The sequence below is a fragment of the Brassica napus genome, chromosome C9, assembly GCF_020379485.1.
Source record: "Brassica napus cultivar Da-Ae chromosome C9, Da-Ae, whole genome shotgun sequence".
Classification (NCBI taxonomy): Eukaryota; Viridiplantae; Streptophyta; class Magnoliopsida; order Brassicales; family Brassicaceae; genus Brassica; species Brassica napus.
In genome coordinates this window covers 31147608-31174587 of record NC_063452.1, presented here as the reverse complement: position 1 = coordinate 31174587, position 26980 = coordinate 31147608, and the positions used below count along the sequence as shown (strand labels likewise).

The window sequence follows — 26980 nt, the reverse complement described above, 5'->3', positions numbered from 1 at the left end:
TCGATCTAAAACTCAAATCCATACGCTCCATCCTAATATCATTGGCATAAGTTATTATCTACTTACTAGTAATAGAGTATTGTTATTTTGTGTGATTACATCCAGTCTCATTATTTTCTTTATAAATGATCGTATTTACAAAATCGTGAACAACATGGCATTCAAAATATTGTTTTTCCCAAGTCATTATTTTAGCATGTACTATTAAACTCTAAGGTTTCAAAGGGGAAATATTAGATGTTTTTTTAGCTTCTTGTTTTAAATTATCAAGATATTTTTCAGTATGTAAAAATAATGATTGACATCTTAGATGAGTTAAATTTTAAAATTAAAGATACGGTAAATCAAACAAATTAAGCAATATTTTTTGAAATTATTCATATATGTTTTGTTATTAGTTTAACAATCTTGTATGGATAGCGCATTGTTTTTCAGCTGAGTTAATATTTGTATTGATTCATTTAGAATGAGATTCACTTGATGTTCGTTTTATATTGCATGTTGTTTGATCCACGATTTTTGATCAAAGAAAATTTAAGGATAGTTGAATACAATTTTTGTTAATCAGAACAATACACGCATAATATATTATTAAGCAGTTTGCGATATTGAGACACAATGAGTCCACAAAGCATCACTTTTCGTCAAATACTCTGTTTCGTGGGCAACTAAGTGTGGCTTCTCAGCAATATATTTGATAAGAGTATCGTGACACATTTTTCCTTCTTGAACAAGATCATGACAGCATGCATCAGTGATGGTTAAATTTTCAAAGACAACACCAATTATATCCAACGCACATTTTGGACTGATTTTAAGAAGACATGTATCCCATAGTGATTTTGCTTCAGCTTCTTCAACAGAGAATGCAGGAACGAATGCACAAACCAAAGCAACAACAATGAATACGATAGTAGTTCGGGAGGAAGTGTGAGCCATTTTGCCAATACTTTCAAAATAAGTGGCAAATGTTATTAATATAATATATTAAAATGTTTGTATCTGGTATTTTAGAATGAAATTTTGTCTCATATTTATAAGAGATTAAACACTAAAACACAAACTAAACGTATTTTCAAGTGAACATAATATATTAATTAATGCAGTTTAACGTTAAATAAAATGTGATTATTAATAAGAGTTTTCTCTAACAATTTAGAAAATTTAGAGAAACAAATATACTTATTATTTAAACTAAGTACTATCAAAATAACATATTTCTAAATTATAATGTTTTAAGTTATTTTGTTGTTAAGAAATAAACTACCAATCGAATTTAACCCTTGTTTATACTATTCTTTATATTCTGTAAATGTTAACAGGCTTCATCATTTACAGAAATTTTGGTTTAAGAATGTGAATTTAATCGAGTATGAATTGTCTTATAACGCGTATCCTTATTTTGTATGAATTTACTACTAAAACAAATTCTATAGCTAAACCATTACAAGTTTATAGATTATATAGATATAATTTCTTAGAACGGGAACTGGAACTGACAAAACAAATATTTGAATTAAACTATTAAATGCCAAAATTAAAGGGTTGTAATCTGTTAAAAAATTTGAAGCCAAATCTAAATATTGTAAAAAATGAAATAAAAAATGTGCACAATTTTGTTTCCAAAACTTTTGTGATCGAAATAAAACTCAAATCCATACGCTCCATCCTAATATCATTGGCATAAGTTATTATCTACTTACTAGTAATAGGGTATTGTTATTTTGGGTGATTACATCCAGTCTCATTATTTTCTTTATAAATGATCGTATTTACAAAATCGTGAACAACATGGCATTCAAAATATTGTTTTTCCCAAGTCATTATTTTAGCATGTACTATTAAACTCTAAGGTTTCAAAGGGGAAATATTAGATGTTCTTTTAGCTTCTTGTTTTGAATTATTAAGATATTTTTCAGTATGTAAAAATAATGATTGACATCTTAGATGAGTTAAATTTTTAAATTAAAGATACGTTAAATCAAACGAATTAAGCAATATTTTTTAAAATTATTCATATATGTTTTGTTATTAGTTTAACAATCTTGTATGGATAGCGCATTGTTTTTCAGCTGAGTTAATATTTGTATTGATTCATTTAGAATGAGATTCACTTGATGTTCGTTTTATATTGCATGTTGTTTGATCCACGATTTTTGATCAAAGAAAATTTAAGGATAGTTGAATACAATTTTTTTTAATCAGAACAATACACGCATAATATATTATTAAGCAGTTTGCGAAATTGAGACACAATGAGTCCACAAAGCATCACTTTTCGTCAAATACTCTGTTTCGTGGGCAACTAAGTGTGGCTTCTCAGCAATATATTTGATAAGAGTATCGTGACACATTTTTCCTTCTTGAACAAGATCATGACAGCATGCATCAGTGATGGTTAAATTTTCAAAGACAACACCAATTATATCCAACGCACATTTTGGACTGATTTTAAGAAGACATGTATCCCATAGTGATTTTGCTTCAGCTTCTTCAACAGAGAATGCAGGAACGAATGCACAAACCAAAGCAACAACAATGAATACGATAGTAGTTCGGGAGGAAGTGTGAGCCATTTTTCAAATACTTTCAAAATAAGTGGCAAATGTTATTAATATAATATATTAAAATGTTTGTATCTGGTATTTTAGAATGAAATTTTGTCTCATATTTATAAGAGATTAAACACTCAAACACAAACTAAACGTATTTTCAAGTGAACATAACATATTAATTAATGCAGTTTAACGTTAAATAAAATGTGATTATTAATAAGAGTTTTCTCTAACAAATTTAGAAAATTTAGAGAAACAAATATACTTATTATTTAAACTAAGTACTATCAAAATAACATATTTCTAAATTATTAATGTTTTAAGTTATTTTGTTGCTAAGAAATAAACTACCAATCGAATTTAACCCTTGTTTATACCTATTCTTTATATTATGTAAATGTTAACAGGCTTCATCATTTAACAGAAATTTTGGTTTAAGAATGTGAATTTAATCGAGTATGAATTGTCTTATAACGCGTATCCTTATTTTGTATGAATTTACTACTAAAACAAATTCTATAGCTAAACCATTACAAGTTTATAGATTATATAGATATAATTTCTTAGAACGGGAACTGGAACTGACAAAACAAATATTTGAATTAAACTATTAAATGCCAAAATTAATAGGTTGTAATCTGTTAAAAAATTTGAAGCCAAATCTAAATATTGTAAAAAATGAAATAAAAAATGTGCACAATTTTGTTTCCAAAACTTTTGTGATCGAAATAAAACTCAAATCCATACGCTCCATCCTAATATCATTGGCATAAGTTATTATCTACTTACTAGTTATAGGGTATTGTTATTTTGTGTGATTACATCCAGTCTCATTATTTTCTTTATAAATGATCGTATTTACAAATCGTGAACAACATGGCATTCAAAATATTGTTTTTCCCAAGTCATTATTTTAGCATGTACTATTAAACTCTAAGGTTTCAAAGGGGAAATATTAGATGTTTTTTAGCTTCTTGTTTTAAATTATCAAGATATTTTTCAGTATGTAAAAATAATGATTGACATCTTAGATGAGTTAAATTTTAAAATTAAAGATACGTTAAATCAAACAAATTAAGCAATATTTTTTGAAATTATTCATATATGTTTTGTTATTAGTTTAACAATCTTGTATGGATAGCGCATTGTTTTTCAGCTGAGTTAATATTTGTATTGATTCATTTAGAATGAGATTCACTTGATGTTCGTTTTATATTGCATGTTGTTTGATCCACGATTTTTGATCAAAGAAAATTTAAGGATAGTTGAATACAATTTTTGTTAATCAGAACAATACACGCATAATATATTATTAAGCAGTTTGCGATATTGAAACACAATGAGTCCACAAAGCATCACTTTTCGTCAAATACTCTGTTTCGTGGGCAACTAAGTGTGGCTTCTCAGCAATATATTTGATAAGAGTATCGTGACACATTTTTCCTTCTTGAACAAGATCATGACAGCATGCATCAGTGATGGTTAAATTTTCAAAGACAACACCAATTATATCCAACGCACATTTTGGACTGATTTTAAGAAGACATGTATCCCATAGTGATTTTGCTTCAGCTTCTTCTACAGAGAATGCAGGAACGAATGCACAAACCAAAGCAACAACAATGAATACGATAGTAGTTCGGGAGGAATTGTTAGCCATTTTGCCAATGCTTTCAAAATAAGTGGCAAATGTTATTAATATAATATATTAAAATGTTTATATCTGGTATCTTAGAATGAAATTTTGTCTCATATTTATAAGAGATTAAACACTCAAACACAAACTAAGAACATAACAAATTAATTAATGCAGTTTAACGTTAAATAAAATGTGACCGTTAATAAGAGTTTTCTCTAACATATTTAGAAAATTTAGAGAAACAAATATACTTATTATTTAAACTAAGTACTATCAAAATAACATATTTCTAAATTATTAATGTTTTAAGTTATTTTGTTGTTAAGAAATAAACTACCAATCGAATTTAACCCTTTTTTAAACCTATTCTTTATTTTTTGTAAATGTTAACAGGCTCCATCATTTTACAGAAATTTTGGTTTAAGAATGTGAATTTAATCGAGTATGAATTGTCCTATAACGCGTATCCTTATTTTGTAAGAATTTACTACTAAAACAAATTCTATAGCTAAACCATTACAAGTTTATAGATTATATAGATATAATTTCTTAGAACGGGAACTGGAACTGACAAAACAAATATTTGATTTAAACTATTAAATGCCAAAATTAAAGGGTTGTAATCTGTTAAAAAATTTAGAAGCCAAATCTATAAATTGAAAAAAATGAAATAAAAAATGTGCACAATTTTGTTTCCAAAACTTTTGTGATCGATCTAAAACTCAAATCCATACGCTCCATCCTTATATCATTGGCATAAGTTATTATCTACTTATTACTAGTCATAGGGTATTGTTATTTTGTGTGATTACATCCAGTCTCATTATTTTCTTTATAAATGATCGTATTTACAAAATCGTCGACAACATGAGCATTCAAAATATTGTTTTCCCCAAGTCATTATTTTAGCATGTACTATTAAACTCTAAGGTTTTAAAGGGAAAACATTTGATATTTTTTAAGCTTCTTGTTTTACCAAGATATTTTTCAGTATGTAAAAATAATGATTGACATCTTAGATGAAAATTAAATTTTAAAATTAAAGATACGTTAAATCTAACGAATTAAGCAATTATTTTTGAAATTATTCATATATGTTTTGTTATTAGTTTAACAATCTTGTATGGATAGCGCACTGTTTTTCAGCTGAGTTATTATTTGTATTGATTCATTTAGAATGAGATTCACTTGATGTTCATTTTATATTGCATGTTGTTTGATCCACGATTTTTGATCAAAGAAAATTTAAGGATAGTTGAATACAATTTTTGTTAATCAGAACAATACATGCATAATATATTATTAAGCAGTTTGCGAAATTGAGACACAATGAGTCCACAAAGCATCACTTTTCGTCAAATACTCTGTTTCGTGGGCAACTAAGTGTGGCTTCTCAGCAATATATTTGATAAGAGTATCGTGACACATTTTTCCTTCTTGAACAAGATCATGACAGCATGCATCAGTGATGGTTAAATTTTCAAAGACAACACCAATTATATCCAACGCACATTTTGGACTGATTTTAAGAAGACATGTATCCCATAGTGATTTTGCTTCAGCTTCTTCTACCGAGAATGCAGGAACGAATGCACTAACCAAAGCAACAACAAGGAATACGATAGTTGTTCGGGAGGAAGTGTGAGCCATTTTGCCAATCTTTCAAAATAAGTGGCAAATGTTATTAATATAATATATTAAAATGTTTGTAACTGGTATCTTATAATTAAATTTTGTCTCATATTTATAAGAGATTAAACACTCAAACACAAACTAAACGTATTTTCAATTGAACATAACAAATCATTTAATGCAGTTTAACGTTAAATAAAATGTGACCGTTAATAAGAGTTTTCTCTAACATATTTAGAAAATTTAGAGAAACAAATGTACTTATTATTTAAACTAAGTATTATCAAAATAACATATTTCTAAATTATTAATGTTTTAAGTTATTTTGTTGTTAAGAAATAAACTACCAATCGAATTTAACCCTTGTTTATACCTATTCTTTATTTTCTGTAAATGTTAACAGGCTTCATCATTTTACAGAAATTTTGGTTTAAGAATGTGAATTTAATCGAGTATGAATTTTCCTATAACGCGTATCCTTATTTTGTAAGAATTTACTACAAAAACAAATTCTATAGCTAAACCATTACTAGTTTGTAGATTATAAAGATATAATTTCTTAGAACGGGAACTGGAACTGACAAAACAAATATTTGATTTAAACTATTAAATGCCAAAATTAAAGGGTTGTAATCTGTTAAAAAATTTGAAGCCAAATCTAAATATTGTAAAAAATGAAATAAAAAATGTGCACAATTGTTTTCCAAAACTTTTGTGATCGATCTAAAACTCAAATCCATACGCTCCATCCTTATATCATTGGCATAAGTTATTATCTACTTATTACTAGTCATAGGGTATTGTTATTTTGCGTGATTACATCCAGTCTCATTATTTTCTTTATAAATGATCGTATTTACAAAATCGTCGACAACATGAGCATTCAAAATATTGTTTTTCCCAAGTCATTATTTTAGCATGTACTATTAAACTCTAAGGTTTCAAAGGGGAAACATTAGATATTTTTTAAGCTTCTTGTTTTAAATTATCAAGATATTTTTCAGTATGTAAAAATAATGATTGACATCTTAGATGAAAATTAAATTTTAAAATTAAAGATACGTTAAATCAAACTAATTAAGCAATATTTTTTGAAATTATTCATATATGTTTTGTTATTAGTTTAACAATCTTGTATGGATAGCGCATTGTTTTTCAGCTGAGTTAATATTTGTATTGATTCATTTAGAATGAGATTCACTTGATGGTCGTTTTATATTGCATGTTGTTTGATCCACGATTTTTGATCAAAGAAAATTTAAGGATAGTTGAATACAATTTTTTTTAATCAGAACAATACATGCATAATATATTATTAAGCAGTTTGCGAAATTGAGACACAATGAGTCCACAAAGCATCACTTTTCGTCAAATACTCTGTTTCGTGGGCAACTAAGTGTGGCTTCTCAGCAATATATTTGATAAGAGTATCGTGACACATTTTTCCTTCTTGAACAAGATCATGACAGCATGCATCAGTGATGGTTAAATTTTCAAAGACAACACCAATTATATCCAACGCACATTTTGGACTGATTTTAAGAAGACATGTATCCCATAGTGATTTTGCTTCAGCTTCTTCTACAGAGAATGCAGGAACGAATGCACAAACCAAAGCAACAACAATGAATACGATAGTAGTTCGGGAGGAAGTGTGAGCCATTTTGCAAATACTTTCAAAATAAGTGGCAAATGTTATTAATATAATATATTAAAATGTTTGTATTTGGTATTTTAGAATGAAATTTTGTCTCAAATTTATAAGAGATTAAACACTCAAACACAAACTAAGAACATAACAAATTAATTAATGCAGTTTAACGTTAAATAAAATCTGACCGTTAATAAGAGTTTTCTCTAACATATTTAGAAAATTTAGAGAAACAAATATACTTATTATTTAAACTAAGTACTATCAAAATAACATATTTCTAAATTATTAATGTTTTAAGTTATTTTGTTGTTAAGAAATAAACTATCAATCGAATTTGACCCTTGTTTATACCTATTCTTTAATTTTGTAAATGTTAACAGGCTCCATCATTTTACAGAAATTTAGGTTTAAGAATGTGAATTTAATCGAGTATGAATTGTCCTATAACGTGTATCCTTATTTTGTAAGAATTTACTACTAAAACAAATTCTATAGCCAAACCATTACTTGTTTATAGATTATAAAGATATAATTTCTTTGAACGGGAACTGGAACTGACAAAAAAAATATTTGATTTAAACTATTAAATGCCAAAATTAAAGGGTTGTAATCTGTTAAAAAATTTGAAGCCAAATCTAAAAATTGTAAAAAATGAAATAAAAATTGTGCACAATTTTGTTTCCAAAACTTTTGTGATCGATCTAAAACTCAAATCCGTACGCTCCATCCTTATATCATTGGCATAAGTTATAATCTACTTATTACTAGTCATAGGGTATTGTTATTTTTTGTGATTAGATCCTGTTGTATTTTCAAAATAGTCGACAACATGAGCATTCAAAATATTGTTTTCCCCAAGTCATTATTTTAGCATGTACTATTAAACTCTAAGGTTTTAAAGGGAAAACATTTGATATTTTTTAAGCTTCTTGTTTTAAATTACCAAGATATTTTTCAGTATGTAAAAATAATGATTGACATCTTAGATTAAAATTAAATTTTAAAATTAACGATACGTTAAATCTAACGAATTAAACAATTATTTTTGAAATTATTCATATATGTTTAGTTATTAGTTTAACAATTTTGTATGGATAGCGCACTGTTTTTCAGCTGAGTTAATATTTGTATTGATTCATTTAGAATGAGATTCGCTTGATGTTCATTTTATATTGCATGTTGTTTGATCCACGATTTTTGATCCAAGAAAATTTAAGGATATTTGAATACAATTTTTGTTAATCAGAACAATACATGCATAATATATTATTAAGCAGTTTGCGAAATTGAGACACAATGAGTCCACAAAGCGTCACTTTTCGTCAAATACTCTGTTTCGTGGGCAACTAAGTGTGGCTTCTCAGCAATATATTTGATAAGAGTATCGTGACACATTTTTCCTTCTTGAACAAGATCATGACAGCATGCATCAGTGATGGTTAAATTTTCAAAGACAACACCAATTATATCCAACGCACATTTTGGACTGATTTTAAGAAGACATGTATCCCATAGTGATTTTGCTTCAGCTTCTTCTACAGAGAATGCAGGAACGAATGCACTAACCAAAGCAACAACAATGAATACGATAGTAGTTCGGGAGGAAGTGTGAGCCATTTTGCCAATGCTTTCAAAATAAGTGGCAAATGTTATTAATCTAATATATTAAAATGTTTGTAACTGGTATCTTATAATGAAATTTTGTCTCATATTTATAAGAGATTAAACACTCAAACACAAACTAAACGTATTTTCAAGTGAACATAACAAATTATTTAATGCAGTTTAACGTTAAATAAAATGTGACCGTTAATAAGAGTTTTCTCTAACATATTTAGAAAATTTAGAGAAACAAATATACTTATTATTTAAAATAAGTACTATCAAAATAACATATTTCTAAATTATTAATGTTTTAAGTTATTTTGTTGTTAAGAAATAAACTACCAATCGAATTTAACCCTTGTTTACACCTATTCTTTATTTTCTGAAAATGTTAACAGGCTCCATCATTTTACAGAAATTTTGGTTTAAGAATGTGAATTTAATCGAGTATGAATTGTCCTATAACGCGTATCCTTATTTTGTAACAATTTACTACTAAAACAAATTCTATAGCTAAACCATTACTAGTTTGTAGATTATATAGATATAATTTCTTAGAACGGGAACTGGAACTGACAAAACAAATATTTGATTTAAACTGTTAAATGCCAAAATTAAAGGGTTGTAATCTGTTAAAAATTTTGAAGCCAAATCTAAATATTGTAAGAAATGAAATAAAAAATGTGCACAATTGTTTTCCAAAACTTTTGTGATCGAACTAAAACTCAAATCCATACGCTCTATCCTTATATCATTGGCATAATTTATTACCTACTTATTACTAGTCATAGGGTATTGTTATTTTGTGTGATTACAACCGGTCTCATTATTTTCTTTATAAATGATCGTATTTACAAAATCGTCGACAACATGAGCATTCAAAATATTGTTTTTTCCAAGTCATTATTTTAGCATGTACTATTAAACTCTAAGGTTTCAAAGGGGAAACATTAGATATTTTTTAAGCTTCTTGTTTTAAATTATCAAGATATTTTTCAGTATGTAAAAATAATGATTGACATCTTAGATGAAAATTAAATTTTAAAATTAAAGATACGTTAAATCAAACTAAATAAGCAATATTTTTGGAAATTATTCATATATGTTTTGTTATTAGTTTAACAATCTTGTATGGATAGCGCATTGTTTTTCAGTTGAGTTAATATTTGTATTGATTCATTTAGAATGAGATTCACTTGATGGTCGTTTTATATTGCATGTTGTTTGATCCACGATTTTTGATCAAAGAAAATTTAACGATAGTTGAATACAATTTTTGTTAATCAGAACAATACATGCATAACATATTATTAAGCAGTTTGAGAAATTGAGACACAATGAGTCCACAAAGCATCACTTTTCGTCAAATACTCTGTTTCGTGGGCAACAAATTGTGGCTTCCTAGCAATATATTTGATAAGAGTATCGTGACACATTCTTCCTTCTTGAACAAGATCATGACAGCATGCATCAGTGATGGTTAAATTTTCGAAGATAACACCAATTATATCCAACGCACATTTTGGACTGATTTTAAGAAGACATGTATCCCATGGTGATTTTGCTTCAGCTTCTTCAACAGAGAATGCAGGAACGAATGCACAAACCAAAGCAACAACAATGAATACGATAGTAGTTCGGGAGGAAGTGTGAGCCATTTTGCCAATGCTTTCAAAATAAGTGGCAAATGTTATTAATATAATATATTAAAATGTTTGTATCTGGTATTTTAAAATGAAATTTTGTCTCATATTTATAAGAGATTAAACACTCAAACACAAACTAAACGTATTTTGAAGTGAACATAACAAATTAATTAATGCAGTTTAACGTTAAACAAAATGTGACCGTTAATAAGAGTTTTTTCTAACATATTTAGAAAATTTATAGAAAAAAATATATTTATTATTTAAACTAAATACTATCAAAATAACATATTTCTAAATTATTGATGTTTTAAGTTATTTTGTTGTTAAGAAATAAACTACCAATCGAATTTAAACCTTGTTTATACCTATTCTTTATTTTCTGTAAATGTTAACAAGCTCCATCATTTTACAGAAATTTTGGTTTAAGAATGTGAATTTAATCGAGTATGAATTGTCCTATAACGCGTATCCTTATGTTGTAAGAATTTCCTACTAAAACAAATTCTATAGTTAAACCATAACTAGTTTATAGATTATATAGATATAATTTCTTAGAACGGAAACTGGAACTGACAAAACAAATATTTGAATTAAACTATTAAATGCCAAAATGAAAGGGTTGTAATCTGTTAAAAATTTTGAAGCCAAATCTAAATATTGTTAAAAATGAAATAAAAAATGTGCACAATTGTTTTCCAGAACTTTTGTGATCGATCTAAAACTCAAATCTATACGCTCCATCCTTATATCATTGTTATAAGTTATTATCTACTTATTACTAGTCATAGGATATTGTTATTTTTCGTGATTACATCCAGTCTCATTATTTTCTTTATAAATGATCGTATTTACAAAATCGTCGACAACATGAGTATTCAAAATATTATTTTCTCCAAGTCATTATTTTAGCATGTACTATTAAACTCTAAGGTTTCAAAGGTAAAACATTAGATGTTTTTTTAGATTTTTGTTTTAAATTATCAAGATATATTTCAGTGCCAGAGATCAACCAAGCTGTCCAAACCGGCCACCTTGGAGATGCCAGCGACAGAGGTTCAGTCCAAAGAGAATATCTCAACGACCAGATGGAATTTTTCCATGAATCCAATTTTAAAAGCGATCTAACTCAATATGGAGTCATTGTGGCTTGGAATTTCAACAATATCTTCACGGAAAAGAAAGTTATGGATTTTACAAGTCAAGCCATCTTCTCAACATCCATTGGAGCAGATCAGTCACATTTCGGTCCATACAAGTCCAACCATGAAGAGGCTTCGACTGAGGCCATTTTTTATGTTAAGGAGGGCCTTTTAGGATTCCATATCAAGATGAACCAATCCAGAAATCCAATCCAACCAGAAGTTCTACTTGGGTTGCTCAATTTCCCAAAACTGGCCAAACCGACATTGTTTATGGAAAGCTCTCAACCAATTCGATTTGGTCCGACCCAAACCTATTTTTGGAAACCAGGAGACACTCTAAGCCAACCAGAAGACGTCCAAGACTTCCTGCAATACACCAGCACCCAGTGGATCAGGCGGATCTACTCTAACTCTTGCTTCAACTTGCTATATTTGGAGTCCTTGGCAATAAATCTCCAACAGCTACTTCCTAAACAAGTTGTGCACGACTTCAGCACATATCAAGCCATCAAGAAGATTCCCAGGAAGCTTTCATATCCTCTCAAACCGTCCAGGTTCAAGAAGAATCAAGTTCCCCATTTATGGCCAAGCAAATCTCATTCCAACAGCCATATTCCTCCAAGATCATCTTCATTGAAGACCAAACTTTATTTTCAAGTTTATTAGCTTTCCTTTTATTGATTATGACCGTTTGGTCTTGTCTAGAGTCCCCTTAGTCAAGCCTATAAAGCTCAGGTCGTTTGTCCATTGTAAAGTATCCCAATTTTGAAAGTTATATGAAATAATCAGTTTTCTAGTTTTCTTAAAACTATTATTCTAAGTCTTTTGAGTTTTTGTGAAACAGCTCCAAAGCACCTTGACTTATCAAGGCTCCTTTCCATAGAGTCTTGTGGCGTACTCAATCCACCATCCTTCCATTCCAATTCGTTTGCCAAGCTTGAGAGTGATACACATCCAGCAAGCAAAGCACCATCTCAATCCACTTCAATCATCAACTGATTAGGCTGAGAGTGTCATACGACCAGCAGCCTAATTCCATCTTATCTATCTTTATTTATCTTGTTTTATCATATTAGAAATCACATCTCATTTGTTTTTGCATTTGTTTTCAGGATCATAACTTGCATTCCATCATATCGCCCATCCGATCATATTTTTGGTCGATCCATCAAGCTTCCATCAACCATCTTGCCATCCCTGATTTCCAGCCTGCAACAATTGGTATCAGAGCTCAAGCTCCTGAATCATGTCCATCTATCCTTGCATCATTCGTACTTGCTTGCATTTGTTTTTCCATTCATAAACCAAAAAATCCATATAAACAGTTTTTGCATTGTTATTGTTTTTAAGAAAAGAAAACAAAAGAGAAGAAGTTTCTTGCATTTTATACACAAAATTATTTTGAAATTCTTGACTAGTTCTTTTCAGGTCCGGTCCGGCACCATGTGGCGCCTAAAGCCCAAAAAATTTAGATCCATCACTAAAATATATACCCTATAAAAATATAAGAGTATAGAATCAAAACCACAACTTCCGTAACACAAATTATAGCACCAACCATTACAATACTGTCGTTTTTAGCTAAACCAATGTCCCTAAAATATATAACATAATTTTGGCGCCTAAAGCAAGGGCTTTACCCACTTTAGCCAAGGGCCGGCCCTGGTTGTTTGCATTTATTCCCCAGCTCCACTTACCATTTTTAGATTTTGTGCATTCATTTTAGAAAAGTCAAAAAAAAAATCTGCATTCCATATTTGTTTCTTGTTTGGATGCATAAAAATAAAAAAATAAAAAGGCATAGCATTTTATTAAATTTCGTGCATACCATATTTGTTTCATAAGTTTGTTATTGGCATTCAAAAATAAAAATCATTCAGCTTAGTTTATATCATTTTGGGTTCAAGCATACATATTTGTTTCCATTTTCGGTTACTTGCATAAGAAAACTCAAAAAAAAAAAAAATCATCATTGTTAGTTTTGCATTTCATATTTCTTTCCATAGTGTTTATTATCATTTCATATTGTATTCATAGTGCTTGCATTAAAAAAAATTATTTAAGGGCATAGTTATTACTGTTTGCATATTGTTGGTTTAATTGTTGCATCTAAAGAAAATTCAAAAAAAAATCAGTGTTAGTTTAATTTCCATATTTTCTTTCCATTTGTGTTTCTTATCATATCATATAGTTTAATTTCGAGTTTAAATTCAGAAAACCAAAAGAAAAATTATTTATTGCATAGTTATTTCATATTGGTTCATATTTGCATATTTTCTCGGTTTAGTTAAATTGCATCATTGCATTTGTCTTATTTTGGTTCTACCATAACTTCTCATACTTTCACTTGCTCTTTGAGATTGTTTTCAGGAAGCAATGGAAGAGGCGGGACACGGCCAAAAACTAAAGGCCACATTGAGCCAACAGACCGCAGCTCTACAAAAGCTCCAAATTAAGATTGCTCAATTGGAGAAAAGAAATCAGGCACAAGGCCAACGACCACAACAAGGAAAAACAAGATTTGGAGATGTACCAGGGAGCTGTGTATGTCGAGCCCAAGCCACCAAATCCTTCAAGGATCAATCAAACTACAACTTCTAAAACCCACAACAATCATGTTGTTAATTCTCGGTTTGATTATAACTCTTTTGCTGATAAAATTGAACTCTTTAAATTTTAAGGAAAAAAAGGTTATCTTAGATGGGAGAGGAACCTTGATGAATGGTTTCACTTCAACAACATCCTGAGGAAATAAAGGCTAGCTTATGCTATTGATCAACTTAGAGAAGATGCCTTTAAATGGTGGGTACAAGAAGAAGATGATAGGCAGTTTTACAATGAGCCAACTATCAAAACGTGGAGAACTCTTAAAGAAGTCATGAGATATGAGTTTGCACCAGAGTTTACAAGTTCTGAAATTCAAGAACTATACCCAAGGAGGTATCTAACTCATGGCTCCAAAGAAGCAAGAAAAGTTGTGGCACAAGAAGATCAAAGAGTCTTGCCTAAACAAGACAGTTTTCAGCCAAACCAGGGGCAAGCCATTGTCCATTGCTTAGGCCAGAAAAGTGACATCCCAAAGGCCTTTAAGATGAGTAAAAGTGTTGGCCAAAATACTCTGATCAGGTCCAAAGCAAAACCAGAGCAAACTTCTATGCACATAAACGCTAAGGTAAGTCCTATACTTGATGATATGGTTCATGAATCATCTACCACTTGTATGATGCACTTGTCTTTGTCCAAGAGTGTTATTACAGGTCTAAAGGAGCCTAGGTACATAGAAGAAGAGACGCCAGGAACAAACCTTCCCACGGACCAGAAGGAAGCTCAAAGCACAAAGCAATCAAAGTTGCTTAATAAACCAACCAGTTATCAAAGTATCAAACAAAGGTAAGTGTCAAACAACACCTTTAGATACTGGTTTAAACATTTGTATTCTTGGTACAGGAATACCAGATGAGAGCCATATGCTTACTGAAGTTCCAAGGGCCGAACCAGTACATGAGCTCAATCAAAATCCACACCACAAGTGGAAACCGAAAACTGAACAAAGTGTTGTTCAAGTACCAAAACCTGAGGTAAATTCCACTCTAGATCAAAATGCTATTATTAATTCCATGACAAGATTAATGCACTTGTCTTGTCCAAGGGAAAGTGACAGAATTACAGAGAGCCATGGAGAGTACACTGTCCACAAAGAAGAAACACCAACCATGATGTTTCCACTCTCTGGCCAGAATAAGGCTCAAGATACAATTGTGTGCATATCACCAAAAGAGGCCATGTCCGGTCCACCCATGCTGTCTAATCGGACCAGCACTGTCCAAGGTAAGTCTTCTTACCCTAATAACGAGCATACTTGTTATAGATGTCAAGAGAAAGGACATTTTGCTGTGACTTGTCCCACTAAGCAAGTATTGAAAGAAACATCACTAGAACAGAAAATTGAATTATCTAAAAAGAGTGATGGATCATTTCAAACTGATTTTCTAGTCCCCAATTCTAGTGTCATACACTTGTCTTTGTCCAAAGGTATTGACACAGTTCGTGCTAATGAGCTTTCACCTAAGGAAGAGGAGCCCATTCCACAAGTCATAGATCAAAAGCTTAGTACAAAGTCATTGCTTGAGTTCCATGGCAAAAGGAAATCAAGTAAGTTCTCTAAGCATTCAAAACAAGTGAAACTCATGTGCTATAGATGTCATAAAATAGGTCATTATGCTATAATATGTCCAAATAGGGGAGTAGCAACTGCTCATTCAATTGAACTAAAACCGGACTCATCTAGTATTGACAATACTCATGCGGTTTGTAAATTTTCCAATTCTGGTATAGTGCACTTGTTTTTGTCAAAGGGATTTAATACAGGTCCTATCGAGCATGAGTTCATTAAAGAAGATCCAACAGGAGGCGTGATCATTTCCCATCAATTCAAAGAAGAGCCACCCGATGCACAATACATCCCCAAACCGAAACAACATCAAGGTAAGGATTTAGAATCTCAAAAGGGAATGAAAGCTGACTTGCTCTATCTTGGTGCAGGCTATCCAGTTTCAAGGTTGAAACTTTTTCAAGGGGGAGGGTATGATGCGGCCATCAAATCAGTGGCTGAACCAGAGATCAACCAAGCTGTCCAAACCGGCCACCTTGGAGATTACAGCGACAGAGGTTCAGTCCAAAGCGAATATCTCAACAACCGGAAGGAATTTTTCAATGAATCCAATTTTAAAAGCGATCTAACTCAATATGGAGTCATTGTGGTTTGGAATTTCAACAATATCTTCACGGAAAAGAAAGTTATGGATTTTACAAGTCAAGCCATCTTCTCAGCATCCATTGGAGCAGAACAGCCACATTTCGGTCCATACAAGTCCAACCATGAAGAGGCTTCGACTGAGGCCATTTGTTATGTTAAGGAGGGCCTTTTAGGAGTCCAGATCAAGAAGAACCAAGGCCGAAATCCAATCCAACCAGAAGTTCTACTTGGTTTGCTCAATTTCCCAAAACTGGCCAAACCGACACTGTTTATGGAAAGCTCTCAACCAATTCGATTTGGTCCGACCCAAACCTATTTTTTGAAACCAGGAGACGCTCTAAGCCAACCAGAAGACGTCCAAGACTTCCTACAATACACCAGCACCCAGTGGATCAGGCGGATCTACTCTTGCTTCAACTTGCCATATTTTGAGTCCTTGGCAATAAATCTCCAACAGCTACTTCCTAAACAAGTTGTGCATGACTTCAGCACATATCAAGCCATCAAGAAGATTCCCAGGAAGCTTTCATATTCTCTCACACCGTCCAGGTCCAAGAAGAATCAAGTTCCCCATTTATGGCCAAGCAAATCTCATTCCAACGGCCATATTACTCCAAGATCATTTCTATTGAAGACCAAACTTTATTTTCAAGTTTATTAGCTTTCCTTTTATTGATTATGACCGATTGGTCTTGTCTAGAATCCCCTTAGTCGAGCCTATAGAGCTCAGGTCGTTTGTCCATTGTAAAGTACCCCATTTTTGAAAGTTATATGAAATAATCAGTTTTCTAGTTTTCTTAAAACTATTATTCTAAGTCTTTTGAGTTTGTGTGAAACAGCTCCAAAGCACCTTGACTTATCAAGGCTCCTTTCCATAGAGTCTTGTGGCGTCCTCAATCCACCATCCTTCCATTCCAATTCGTTTGCCAAGCTTGAGAGTGATACACATCCAGTAAGCAAAGCACCATCTCAATCCACTTCAATCATCAACTGATTAGGCTGAGAGTGTCACACGACCAGCAGCCTAATTTCATCTTATATATCTTTATTTATCTTGTTTTATCATATTAGAAATCACATCTCTTTTTTTTTTGGCTTTTGTTTTCAGGATCATAACTTGCATTCCATCATATCGCCCATCTGATCATATTTTTGGTCGATCCATCAAGCTTCCATCAACCATCTTGCCATCCCTGATTTCCAGCCTGCAACAGTATATAAAAATAATGATTGACATCATAGATGAAAATTAAATTTTAAAATTAAAGATACGTTAAATCAAACAAATTAAGCAATATTGTTTGAAATTATTCATATATGTCTTTTTATTAGTTTAACAATCTTGTATGGATAGCGCATTGTTTTTCAATTGAGTCAATATTTGTATTGATTCATTTAGAATGAGATTCACTTGATGGCCGGCTTATATTGCATACTGTTTGATCCACGATTTTTTATCAAAGAAAATTTAACGATAATTGAATATATTTTTTGTTAATCAGAACAATACAAGCATAACATATTTTTAAGCAGTTTGCAAAATTGAGACACAATGAGTCCACAGATCATCACTTTTCTTCAAATACTTTGTTTCGTGGGCAACTAAGTGTGGCTTCTCAGCAATATATTTGATAAGAGTGCTGTGACACATTTTTGCTTCTTGAACAAGATCATGACAGCATGCATCAGTGATGGTTATATTTTCAAAGACAACACCAATTATATCCAACACACATTTTGGACTTATTTTAAGAAGACATTTATGTATCCCATAGTGATTTTGCTTCAGCTTCTTCAACAGAGAATGCATGAACGAAGGTACAAACCAAAGCAACAACAATGAATACGATAGTAGTTCGGGAGGAAGTGTGAACCATTTTGCCAATGCTTTCAAAATAAGTGGCAAATGTTATTAATATATTATATTAAAATTTGTGTATCTGGTATTTTAGAATGAAATTTTGTCTCATATTTATAAAAGATTAAACACTCAAACACTAACTAAACGTATTTTCAAGTGAACATAACAAATTAATTAATGTAATTTAACGTTAAATAAAATGACCGTTAATATGAGTTTTCTCTAACATATTTAGAAAATTTAGAGAAACAAATATACTTATTATTTAAAATAAATACTATCAAAATAACAAATTTCTAAATTATTAATGTTTTAAGTTATTTTGTTGTTAAGAAATAACCTACCAATCGAATTTAACCCTTGTTTATACCTATTCTTTATTTTCTGTAAATGTTAAAAGGCTCCATCATTTTACAGAAATTTTGGTTTAAGAATGTTAATTTAATCGAGTATGAATTGTCCTATAACGCGTATCCTTATTTTGTAAGAATTTACTACTAAAAAAAATTCTATAGCTAAACCATATCTAGTTTATAGATTATATAGATATAATTTCATAGAAAATAGAAATGAAACTGGAACTAACAAAAAAAAATATTTGAATAAACTATTAATTTTCCAAAATTAAAGGGTTGTAATCTGTTAAAAAATTTGAAGCCAAATCTAAAAATTGTTAAAAATGAAATAAAAAATGTGCACATTTTGTTTCCAAAACTTTTGTGATCGATCTAAAACTCAAATCCGTACGCTCCATCCTAATATCATTGGCATAATTTGTTATCTATTACTAGTCATAGGATATTGTTCTTTAGCATTATTACATCCAGTCTCATTGTTTTCTTTATAAATGATCGTATTTACAAAATCGTCGACAACATGAGTATTCAAAAAAATATTTTTTTTCCAAGTCATTATTTTAACATGTACTATTAAACTCTAAGGTTTCAAAGGTAAAACATTAGATATTTTCTTAACTTCTTGTTTTAAATTATCAAGATAATTTTCACAGTATGTAAAAATAATGATTGACATCTTAGATGAAAATTAAATTTTAAAATTAAAGATAAGTTAAATCAAACTAATTAAGCAATATTGTTTGAAGTTATTCATATATGACTTGTTATTAGTTTAATAATCTTGTATGGATAGCCATTGTTTTTCAGTTGAGTTAATATTTGTATTGATACATTTAGAATGAGATTCACTGGATGGTTTGTTTATATTGCATATTGTTTGATCCACAATTTTTGATCAAAGAAAATTTAACGATAGTTGAATAAATTTTTTGTTAATCAGAACAATACAAGCATAACCTATTTTAAGCAGTTTGCGAAATTGAAATACAATGAGTCCACAAATCATCACTTTTCTTCAAATACTCTGTTTCGTGGGCAACCAAATGCGGCTTCTCAGCAATATATTTGATACGATTATCGTGACACATTTTTCCTTCTTGAACAAGATCATGACAGCATGCATCAGTGATTGTTAAATTTTCAAAGACAACACCAATTATATCCAATACACATTTTGGACTTATTTTAAGAAGACATGTATCCCAGAATGATTTTGCTTCAGCTTCTTCAACAGTGAATCCAGGAACAAACACACAAACCAAAACAACAACAATGAATAAGATAGTAGTTTGGGAGGATGTGTGAGCCATTGTGCCAATGCTTTCAAAATAAGTGACAAATGTTATTAATATAACATATTAAAATGTTTGTATCTGTTATTTTAGAATGAAATTTTGTCTCATATTTATAAGAGATTAAACAATCAAAGACAAACTAAACGTATTTTCAAGTGAACATAACATATTAATTAATGCAATTTAACGTTAACTAAAATGTGACCGTTAATATGAGTTTTCTCTAACATATTTAGAAAATTTGCGAGAAACAAATATACTTATTATTTAAACTAAATATTATCAAAATAACATATTTCTAAATATTATTTTGTTGTTAAGAAATAACCTATCCATCGAATTAAACCATTGTTTATACCTATTCTTTATTTTCTGTAAATGTTAACAGGCTCTATCATTTTACAGAAATTTTGGTTTAAGAATGAGCATTTAATCAAGTATGAATTCTTCTATAACGCGTATCCTTTTTTGTAAGAATCTACTACTAAAACAAATTCTATAGCTAAACCAAAAATAGTTTATAGATTATATAGATATAATTTCATAGAAAAGAAACTGGAACTGACGAAAAGAATATTTGAATTAAACTATTTTGCCAAAATTAAAGGGTTGTAATCTATTAAAAATTTTGAAGCCAAATCTACAAATTGTAAAAAATGAAATTAAAAAATGTGCACAATTTTTTTCCAAAAACTTTTGTGATCGATCTAAAACTCAAATCCATACGCTCCATCCTAATATTATTGGCATAAGTTATTATCTACTTACTAGTCATAGGATATTGTTATTTTGCGTGATTACATCCAGTCTCATTATTTTTTTATAAATGATCGTATTTACAAAATCGTCGACAACATGAGTATTCAAAAATATTTTTGTTTCCAAGTCATTATTTTAGCATGTACTATTAAACTCTAAGATTTCAAGGTGAAACATTAGATGTTTTTTTAGCTTCTTGTTTTAATTATCAAGATAATTTTCAGTGTATGTAAAAATAATGATTGACATCTTAGATGAAAATTAAAATTAAATTTTAAAATTAATGATACGTTAAATCAAACTAATTAAGCAATATTTTTTGAAATTATTCATATATGTTTTGTTATTAGGTTAACAATATTGTATAGATAGCGCATTGTTTTTCACTTGTGTTAATATTTGTATTGATTCATTTAGAATGAGATTAACTTGATGATCGTTTTATATTGCATGTTGTTTGATCCACGATTTTTGATCAAAGAAAATTTAACGATAGTTGAATGCAATTTTTGTTAATCAGAACAATACATGCATAACATATTATTAAGCAGTTTGCGAAATTGAGACACAATGATTCCACAAAGCATCACTTTTCGTCAAATACTCTGTTTCGTGGGCAACTAAGTGTGGCTTCTCAGCAATATATTTGATAAGAGTATTGTGACACATTTTTCCTTCTTGAACAAGATCATGACAGCATGCATCAGTGATGGTTAAATTTTCAAAGACAACACCAATTATATCCAACGCACATTTTGGACTGATTTTAAGAAGACATGTACCCCATAGTGATTTTGCTTCAGCTTCTACAACAGAGAATGCAGGAACAAACGCACAAACCAAAGCAACAATAATGAATACGATAGTAGTTCGGGAGGAAGTGTGAGCCATTGTGCCAATGCTTTTAAAATAAGTGGCAAATGTTATTAATATAATATATTAAAATGTTTGTATCTGGTATTTTAGAATGAAATTTTGTCTCGTATTTATAAGTGATTAAATACTCAAACACAAAATAAACATATTTTCAAGTGAACATTACAAATTAATTAATGCACTTTAACGTTAAATAAAATGTGACCGTTAATATGAGTTTTCTCTAACATATTTAGAAAATTTAGAAAAAAAAATATACTTATTATTCAAACTAAATACTATCAAAATAAAAAATTTCTAAATTATTAATGTTTTAAGTTATTTTGTTGTTAAGAAATAACCTACCAATCGAATTTAACCTTTGTATATACCTATTCTTTATTTTCTGTAAATTTCAACAGGCTCCATCATTTTTCAGAAATTTTGGTTTAAGAATGTTAATTTAATCGAGTATGAATGGTCCTATAACGCGTATCAATATTTTGTAAGAATTTACTACTAAAACAAATTCTATAGCTAAACCAAAAATAGTTTATAGATTATATAGATATAAAATCATAGAAATGAAACTGGAACTGATGAAAAAAATATTTGAATTAAACTATTAATTTTCCAAAATTAAAGGGTTGTAATCTATTAAAATGTATGATGACAAATCTACAAATTGTAAAAAGAAAATGTCCATAATTTTGTTTCCAAAAAATTTGTGATCGATCTAAAACTCAAATCTGTATGCTCCATCCTATTATCATTAGCTTATGTTTTCTTTTTACAACAAACGGCTATATTACTCAAACTTGAGGTGGTTTGGGTAACCAAACAAGAATAGAATAACCTGTCTAACAAAGCCTCGCAGTCTTAGGTAAGGTATCTGAAATTCCATTTTGTGCCATGGGATATGAGATATCATGAAGTATGGAAAACATATCTGCAGCATCTTTATAGCCTCCAATTATATTGCAAAGCTTGGCGAAGCTTGAGTCTCCTTTAACATCTCAATCAGATCCTTGCAATTTGTTCCAAGGCGCTGACATGACGAATGTTGTATCGTGCTCTTCATTGCCTATCACAGTTCGTCTACTTCTGAATGTAAAGCAGTCTCTCGTCTCCTTAAGTTTCTCATTCCCATGAGTTGAATCTTTCCAAAAATATCCTTCCAAACTCAACCACAACCACTGAACTGTGCTGTGTAAATCCATGAACCATTCACCATGTAAATATTATCCACGCTTATGACCTGAAGTTGCTCGCTACTATGCTCTTGTGGAGAAGGAGTGACCATCTCATTTGCATTAAACCAGGCTTGACATTCACTTTCTGCATTATCGGACTAGCTCCAAAGATTCTTTGTCAATTCCCCTAAAGAGTTTATCATTTTGAGCCTTCCAGATATACCAGATAATTCAGGGATAAGGATCCATGTCTAGTTCCGGTTCAATAATACTATTCTTTCTCCAGCAGAGGTAATCCATATTTGCATAAATCCCTGGTAACAAAAAATGTTGGGGCTAGATTGTGTTTCTGATAGGGACCATACTTGCAGAGCTGGTGGGCATTCAAATATGGCATGAGTAATAGTTTCTTCTGGTTCTCCACATCTCGGGCAATAATTATCGCATCTCATATTACGACGGTTCAGGTTCCTTGTTACAGCCACATGTCATGTTATCAGTTGCCACAAAGATGACATATCTTCTGAGGTGCTTTTTCTTTCCAAGCAAAGGCTTGGAGTTTGGTTATACTAGGCTCCAATACCTCCATCTCATCCTCAGTCCTCAATAAGTTCTGAGCTACCCAGTATCTATATTTAACTGTGTACTGGTCATTCCTTTTGTAGTTCCAACAGAATGTATCACGGTGATGAGTTGAGCTTATGGCCAAACTTCTTATGAGAGGTATATCAGCAGGGGCAACATAATCCCCCAGTAATCCAACATCCCATTCCTTTGATCCTTGATTAATAAGGTCACTAACTCTCATGCTCGGGTGCAATACTGGGGCAGAAGGACGAGCTGGCCTAGCTGGTGTGGTAGGGATCCAAGCGTCGTCCACACCTTGACCTCATATCCAGAGTATATCTTATGTCTGATCCCCAATAGCAGTAGATATCGTGCCGATGAAATACTGGTCCACACATAGGATGAACTGCTTATAGAGACTGTTCGTAAAGGCGAACTCATTATGTAGTATCTTCTCCTCAAAACTCGAGCCACTAACGAATCAGGGTATTGAACTAGTCTCCATAGTTGTTCTGCTAGTAAAGCCAGGTTGAACTCATACGCAAACCAATCCCGCCCTCCTCTCTTGGTAAACATAGGTTTCCCATTTTTCCCAGTGAATCCCTCTCTTTGGTGGATGTGAACTCCACTAGAATTGTGCAATGGCAATTGCGAGATTTTCACATATCTCCAGCGAGAGCAAGACGCTAGACATAACATATGTCGGAAGAGCTAGCAAGATAGATTTAATCAAAACTTCCATTCCTCCATTTGAAAGCCATCTACCCGTCCATCCATTCACTTTATTCATTAATTTGTCCATGAGAAATGAAAAGAGTTTGCATTTGGATCCGCTAATATCTTCTGGAATTCCTAAGTATGTCCTTATTCCTCCTGCATTCTGGATTCCAAGTATATCTTTACTATGTTGCCTAACATTTGCGCAGATCCTCTTACCAAAGAGTAGAGAGGATTTCTAAAAGTTGATACATTAGCCTGATGCTTGTTCATATTTCTTGACTACTTTCATTACTTCTTCACATTCACGGGGCTCCGCCTTATAAAAGAAAGGTCTATCATCAGCAAAGAGAACGTGGGATACCGAGGGACATGCGCGTGTAACGCGCATCCCTTTATTTTCCTTTGGTTCTTTGCATGATTAAGAAGGCTAACGAGTGCTTCCCTGCATAGAATAAAAATAAAAGAAGAAAAAAGATCTCCTTGACGTAGACCTCTCTCCGAAACAATATTTCTTCTTGATTGACAATTCATAAGCACCTTGTACTTAACTGAAGTGCTACAACACATTATCCAGGCAATCCAAGTTTCCGAGAATCTCATCTTCCGCATAACTGCTTCGATGAACGACCACTCCATCCTATCATACGCTTTACTCATACCTGTCTTAATGGCCATCCTTTTATTGCGTCCACTTGTTTTAGCTCTCAGGGCATGAAACATTTCTTGGGCAATCATTATATTGTCTAAAATCTGTCTTCCAACAACATAGGTTGACTGGGTTTCTGAAACTCTGTATGGTAGAACTTTCTTTAATCTCTGGAATAAGACCTTAGAGATTAGCTTATAACTAACATTACACAAGCTAATGGGGTGAAACTTAGACATATCATTCGGCTTAGTTATCTTCAGGATGAGGCAGATATTTGTATCATTTAGTCCACTCGCCATCGACCCTTGAAAGAGGAATTGATTAACAATATGAGTTAAATCCTTCTTTAAAATATCCCATAATTTCTGATAAAAGAGCGATGTCATCCCATCTGACCATGGAGCTTTTTCTGGATGCATAACAAAGGGTGCTAATTTGACCTCCCATTTAGAGACCGAAACTGTAAGATCTTCATTAATTGACTCAGTAATCGTTGTGGATACCTCATATAGCACTTCCTCTATATCTTTTGGGTTAGATAACTCAAAGATTTGCCTAAAATAACTAGTAGCAATGGCTACCAATCCTTTCATCCGCAACAACATATTCCATTTGCATCTAAAAGCTGTGTGATTTCTATTTCCATTTGCATCATTGGCGTAAGTTATTATCTAATTACTAGTAATATGATATTGTTCTTTTGCATGAATATATTTTCATAAGAATATAAAATCTATATATAATAGCAAACCCAAATTCTGTACTTGGCGACATCATTTTTTTTATAGGAAAAACAAAATCTAATCCAATGGTCAGAATTTTCTTCTTTTTATGATCTAAAGGACATAAAACACTTTTGCTGATGTCATCAAAAAAATTATATTTGACAACTCTCCCTTGAACAATTATCTATTTAAGCAACACCTCCCTTAACAAACATTCATTTTCGTTTTCTATTTAAACAACACATCCCTTTACAAACATATCTTTTCATAATTTTAATATACTTTTTGAAAAAATTGAAGAGTTCAATCCGACGGTCATAATTGTCTTTTTTATTATCTAATGGTCCTAAAATTATTTTGGTTTAAATGTCTTATCGTAACTCCCTCTAAAAAGTTTTCATCTCAAACAACACATACCTTCTAGAGTAGCCCTCGATGTACCTTTTCACAATCTATATATTGAACCTTTTACAGCAGAAACATTTTTACAAAATATACTTGGTTCCTTTAGTATTCATCTTCTATCTCATTTTTCTATTTTTTAGTCTCTGTTAAGGTAGGTCATTTGGAATTCATTTGGTATCTTCTTGTAAACTTAACTATTGATGCTTAACTATAAATTGTATAACGGTTACACAAAGTGTACAAATAGGAAATAGAATTTAAATTATGAAAATACGCACATAAATAGTCTTTCTTCTTCTCCTTCCGCCGAAGTCAAAATATATGCAGAGCCGTAAGTTTTACCTAACAATCATTAGTGTGTCACGAGTTTACACATGGCAAAGTTTGTATTAGCATAAAACATAAACAAACATTTTGGGTTTGGCAGAAGTCATCCAAAGATACTATAATAATACTAGCAATTAGGATTACATACTAGATAAACGAGATGACTTAAGTGTCCAACCAAAATATAAAGTAGGATAATAACTATTGCAAGCGACCTTGCTCTTGTTGCCGCTAGAACGTTACGATCAAATAAAATAACAAGTCCTAAAATTAATCTTTTTTTAATATGCAAGTGTCAAGTAAAATAAATTTGCAAGTCAGTTTTTATTATCTAATGGTCTTAAAATTATTTTGGTTTAACATTATTTGGAAAGTCAGTACATAATTGATGAAGATGGCAATTGAAGCGTTGCATTTGTTCGCGGAAGAGATGCTACCGCTAACTCATGAATCATGATCTGAATGGATGCTTTGTGGCATTAAAAAAACTGTCGTCTTTCATTTAAGATCTCAAAAACTTAATGCACATTTGTTGTAGATATATATACCTAAAATCTTTAAGTGATTTGATATTTATTTGAATTTGTTTAACAACATGCATTTAATGGGAACTATATGTGTCGTTTTGGATCCAGT

At 31.0% G+C, this 26980-nt stretch overlaps 4 protein-coding genes across 4 annotated transcripts; all 4 read right to left on the bottom strand.

The window, feature by feature from the left end:
• Positions 1-208: 208 nt before the first annotated feature.
• LOC125593192 lies at positions 209-1034 on the bottom strand. The gene has a single exon (XM_048769454.1). It carries the CDS (start codon positions 937-939, stop codon positions 592-594), a length of 348 nt encoding a protein of 115 aa, XP_048625411.1. The 5' UTR covers positions 940-1034; the 3' UTR covers positions 209-591.
• Positions 1035-1826: 792 nt separating this feature from the next.
• On the bottom strand, positions 1827-3219 carry LOC125592989. Its single transcript, XM_048768786.1, has one exon. It carries the CDS (start codon positions 2574-2576, stop codon positions 2229-2231), a length of 348 nt encoding a protein of 115 aa, XP_048624743.1. The 5' UTR covers positions 2577-3219; the 3' UTR covers positions 1827-2228.
• Positions 3220-3656: 437 nt separating this feature from the next.
• Positions 3657-5068, bottom strand: LOC125592988. Its single transcript, XM_048768785.1, has one exon. It carries the CDS (start codon positions 4213-4215, stop codon positions 3868-3870), a length of 348 nt encoding a protein of 115 aa, XP_048624742.1. The 5' UTR covers positions 4216-5068; the 3' UTR covers positions 3657-3867.
• A 104-nt stretch (positions 5069-5172) lies between these two features.
• LOC111209876 lies at positions 5173-14582 on the bottom strand. The gene is made up of 2 exons (XM_048769464.1): positions 14410-14582; positions 5173-14312 (listed from the first exon to the last, which is right to left on the bottom strand). Exon 2 carries the CDS (start codon positions 7487-7489, stop codon positions 7142-7144), a length of 348 nt encoding a protein of 115 aa, XP_048625421.1. The 5' UTR covers positions 7490-14312; positions 14410-14582; the 3' UTR covers positions 5173-7141.
• Between the last annotated feature and the right edge of the window lie 12398 nt (positions 14583-26980).

Bases quoted from the DNA above. Each gene is read 5' to 3' on its own strand.
- LOC125592989 (XM_048768786.1), bottom strand. From the start codon at position 2,576: ATGGCTCACACTTCCTCCCGAACTACTATCGTATTCATTGTTGTTGCT.
- LOC125592988 (XM_048768785.1), bottom strand. From the start codon at position 4,215: ATGGCTAACAATTCCTCCCGAACTACTATCGTATTCATTGTTGTTGCT.
- LOC125593192 (XM_048769454.1), bottom strand. From the start codon at position 939: ATGGCTCACACTTCCTCCCGAACTACTATCGTATTCATTGTTGTTGCT.
- LOC111209876 (XM_048769464.1), bottom strand. From the start codon at position 7,489: ATGGCTCACACTTCCTCCCGAACTACTATCGTATTCATTGTTGTTGCT.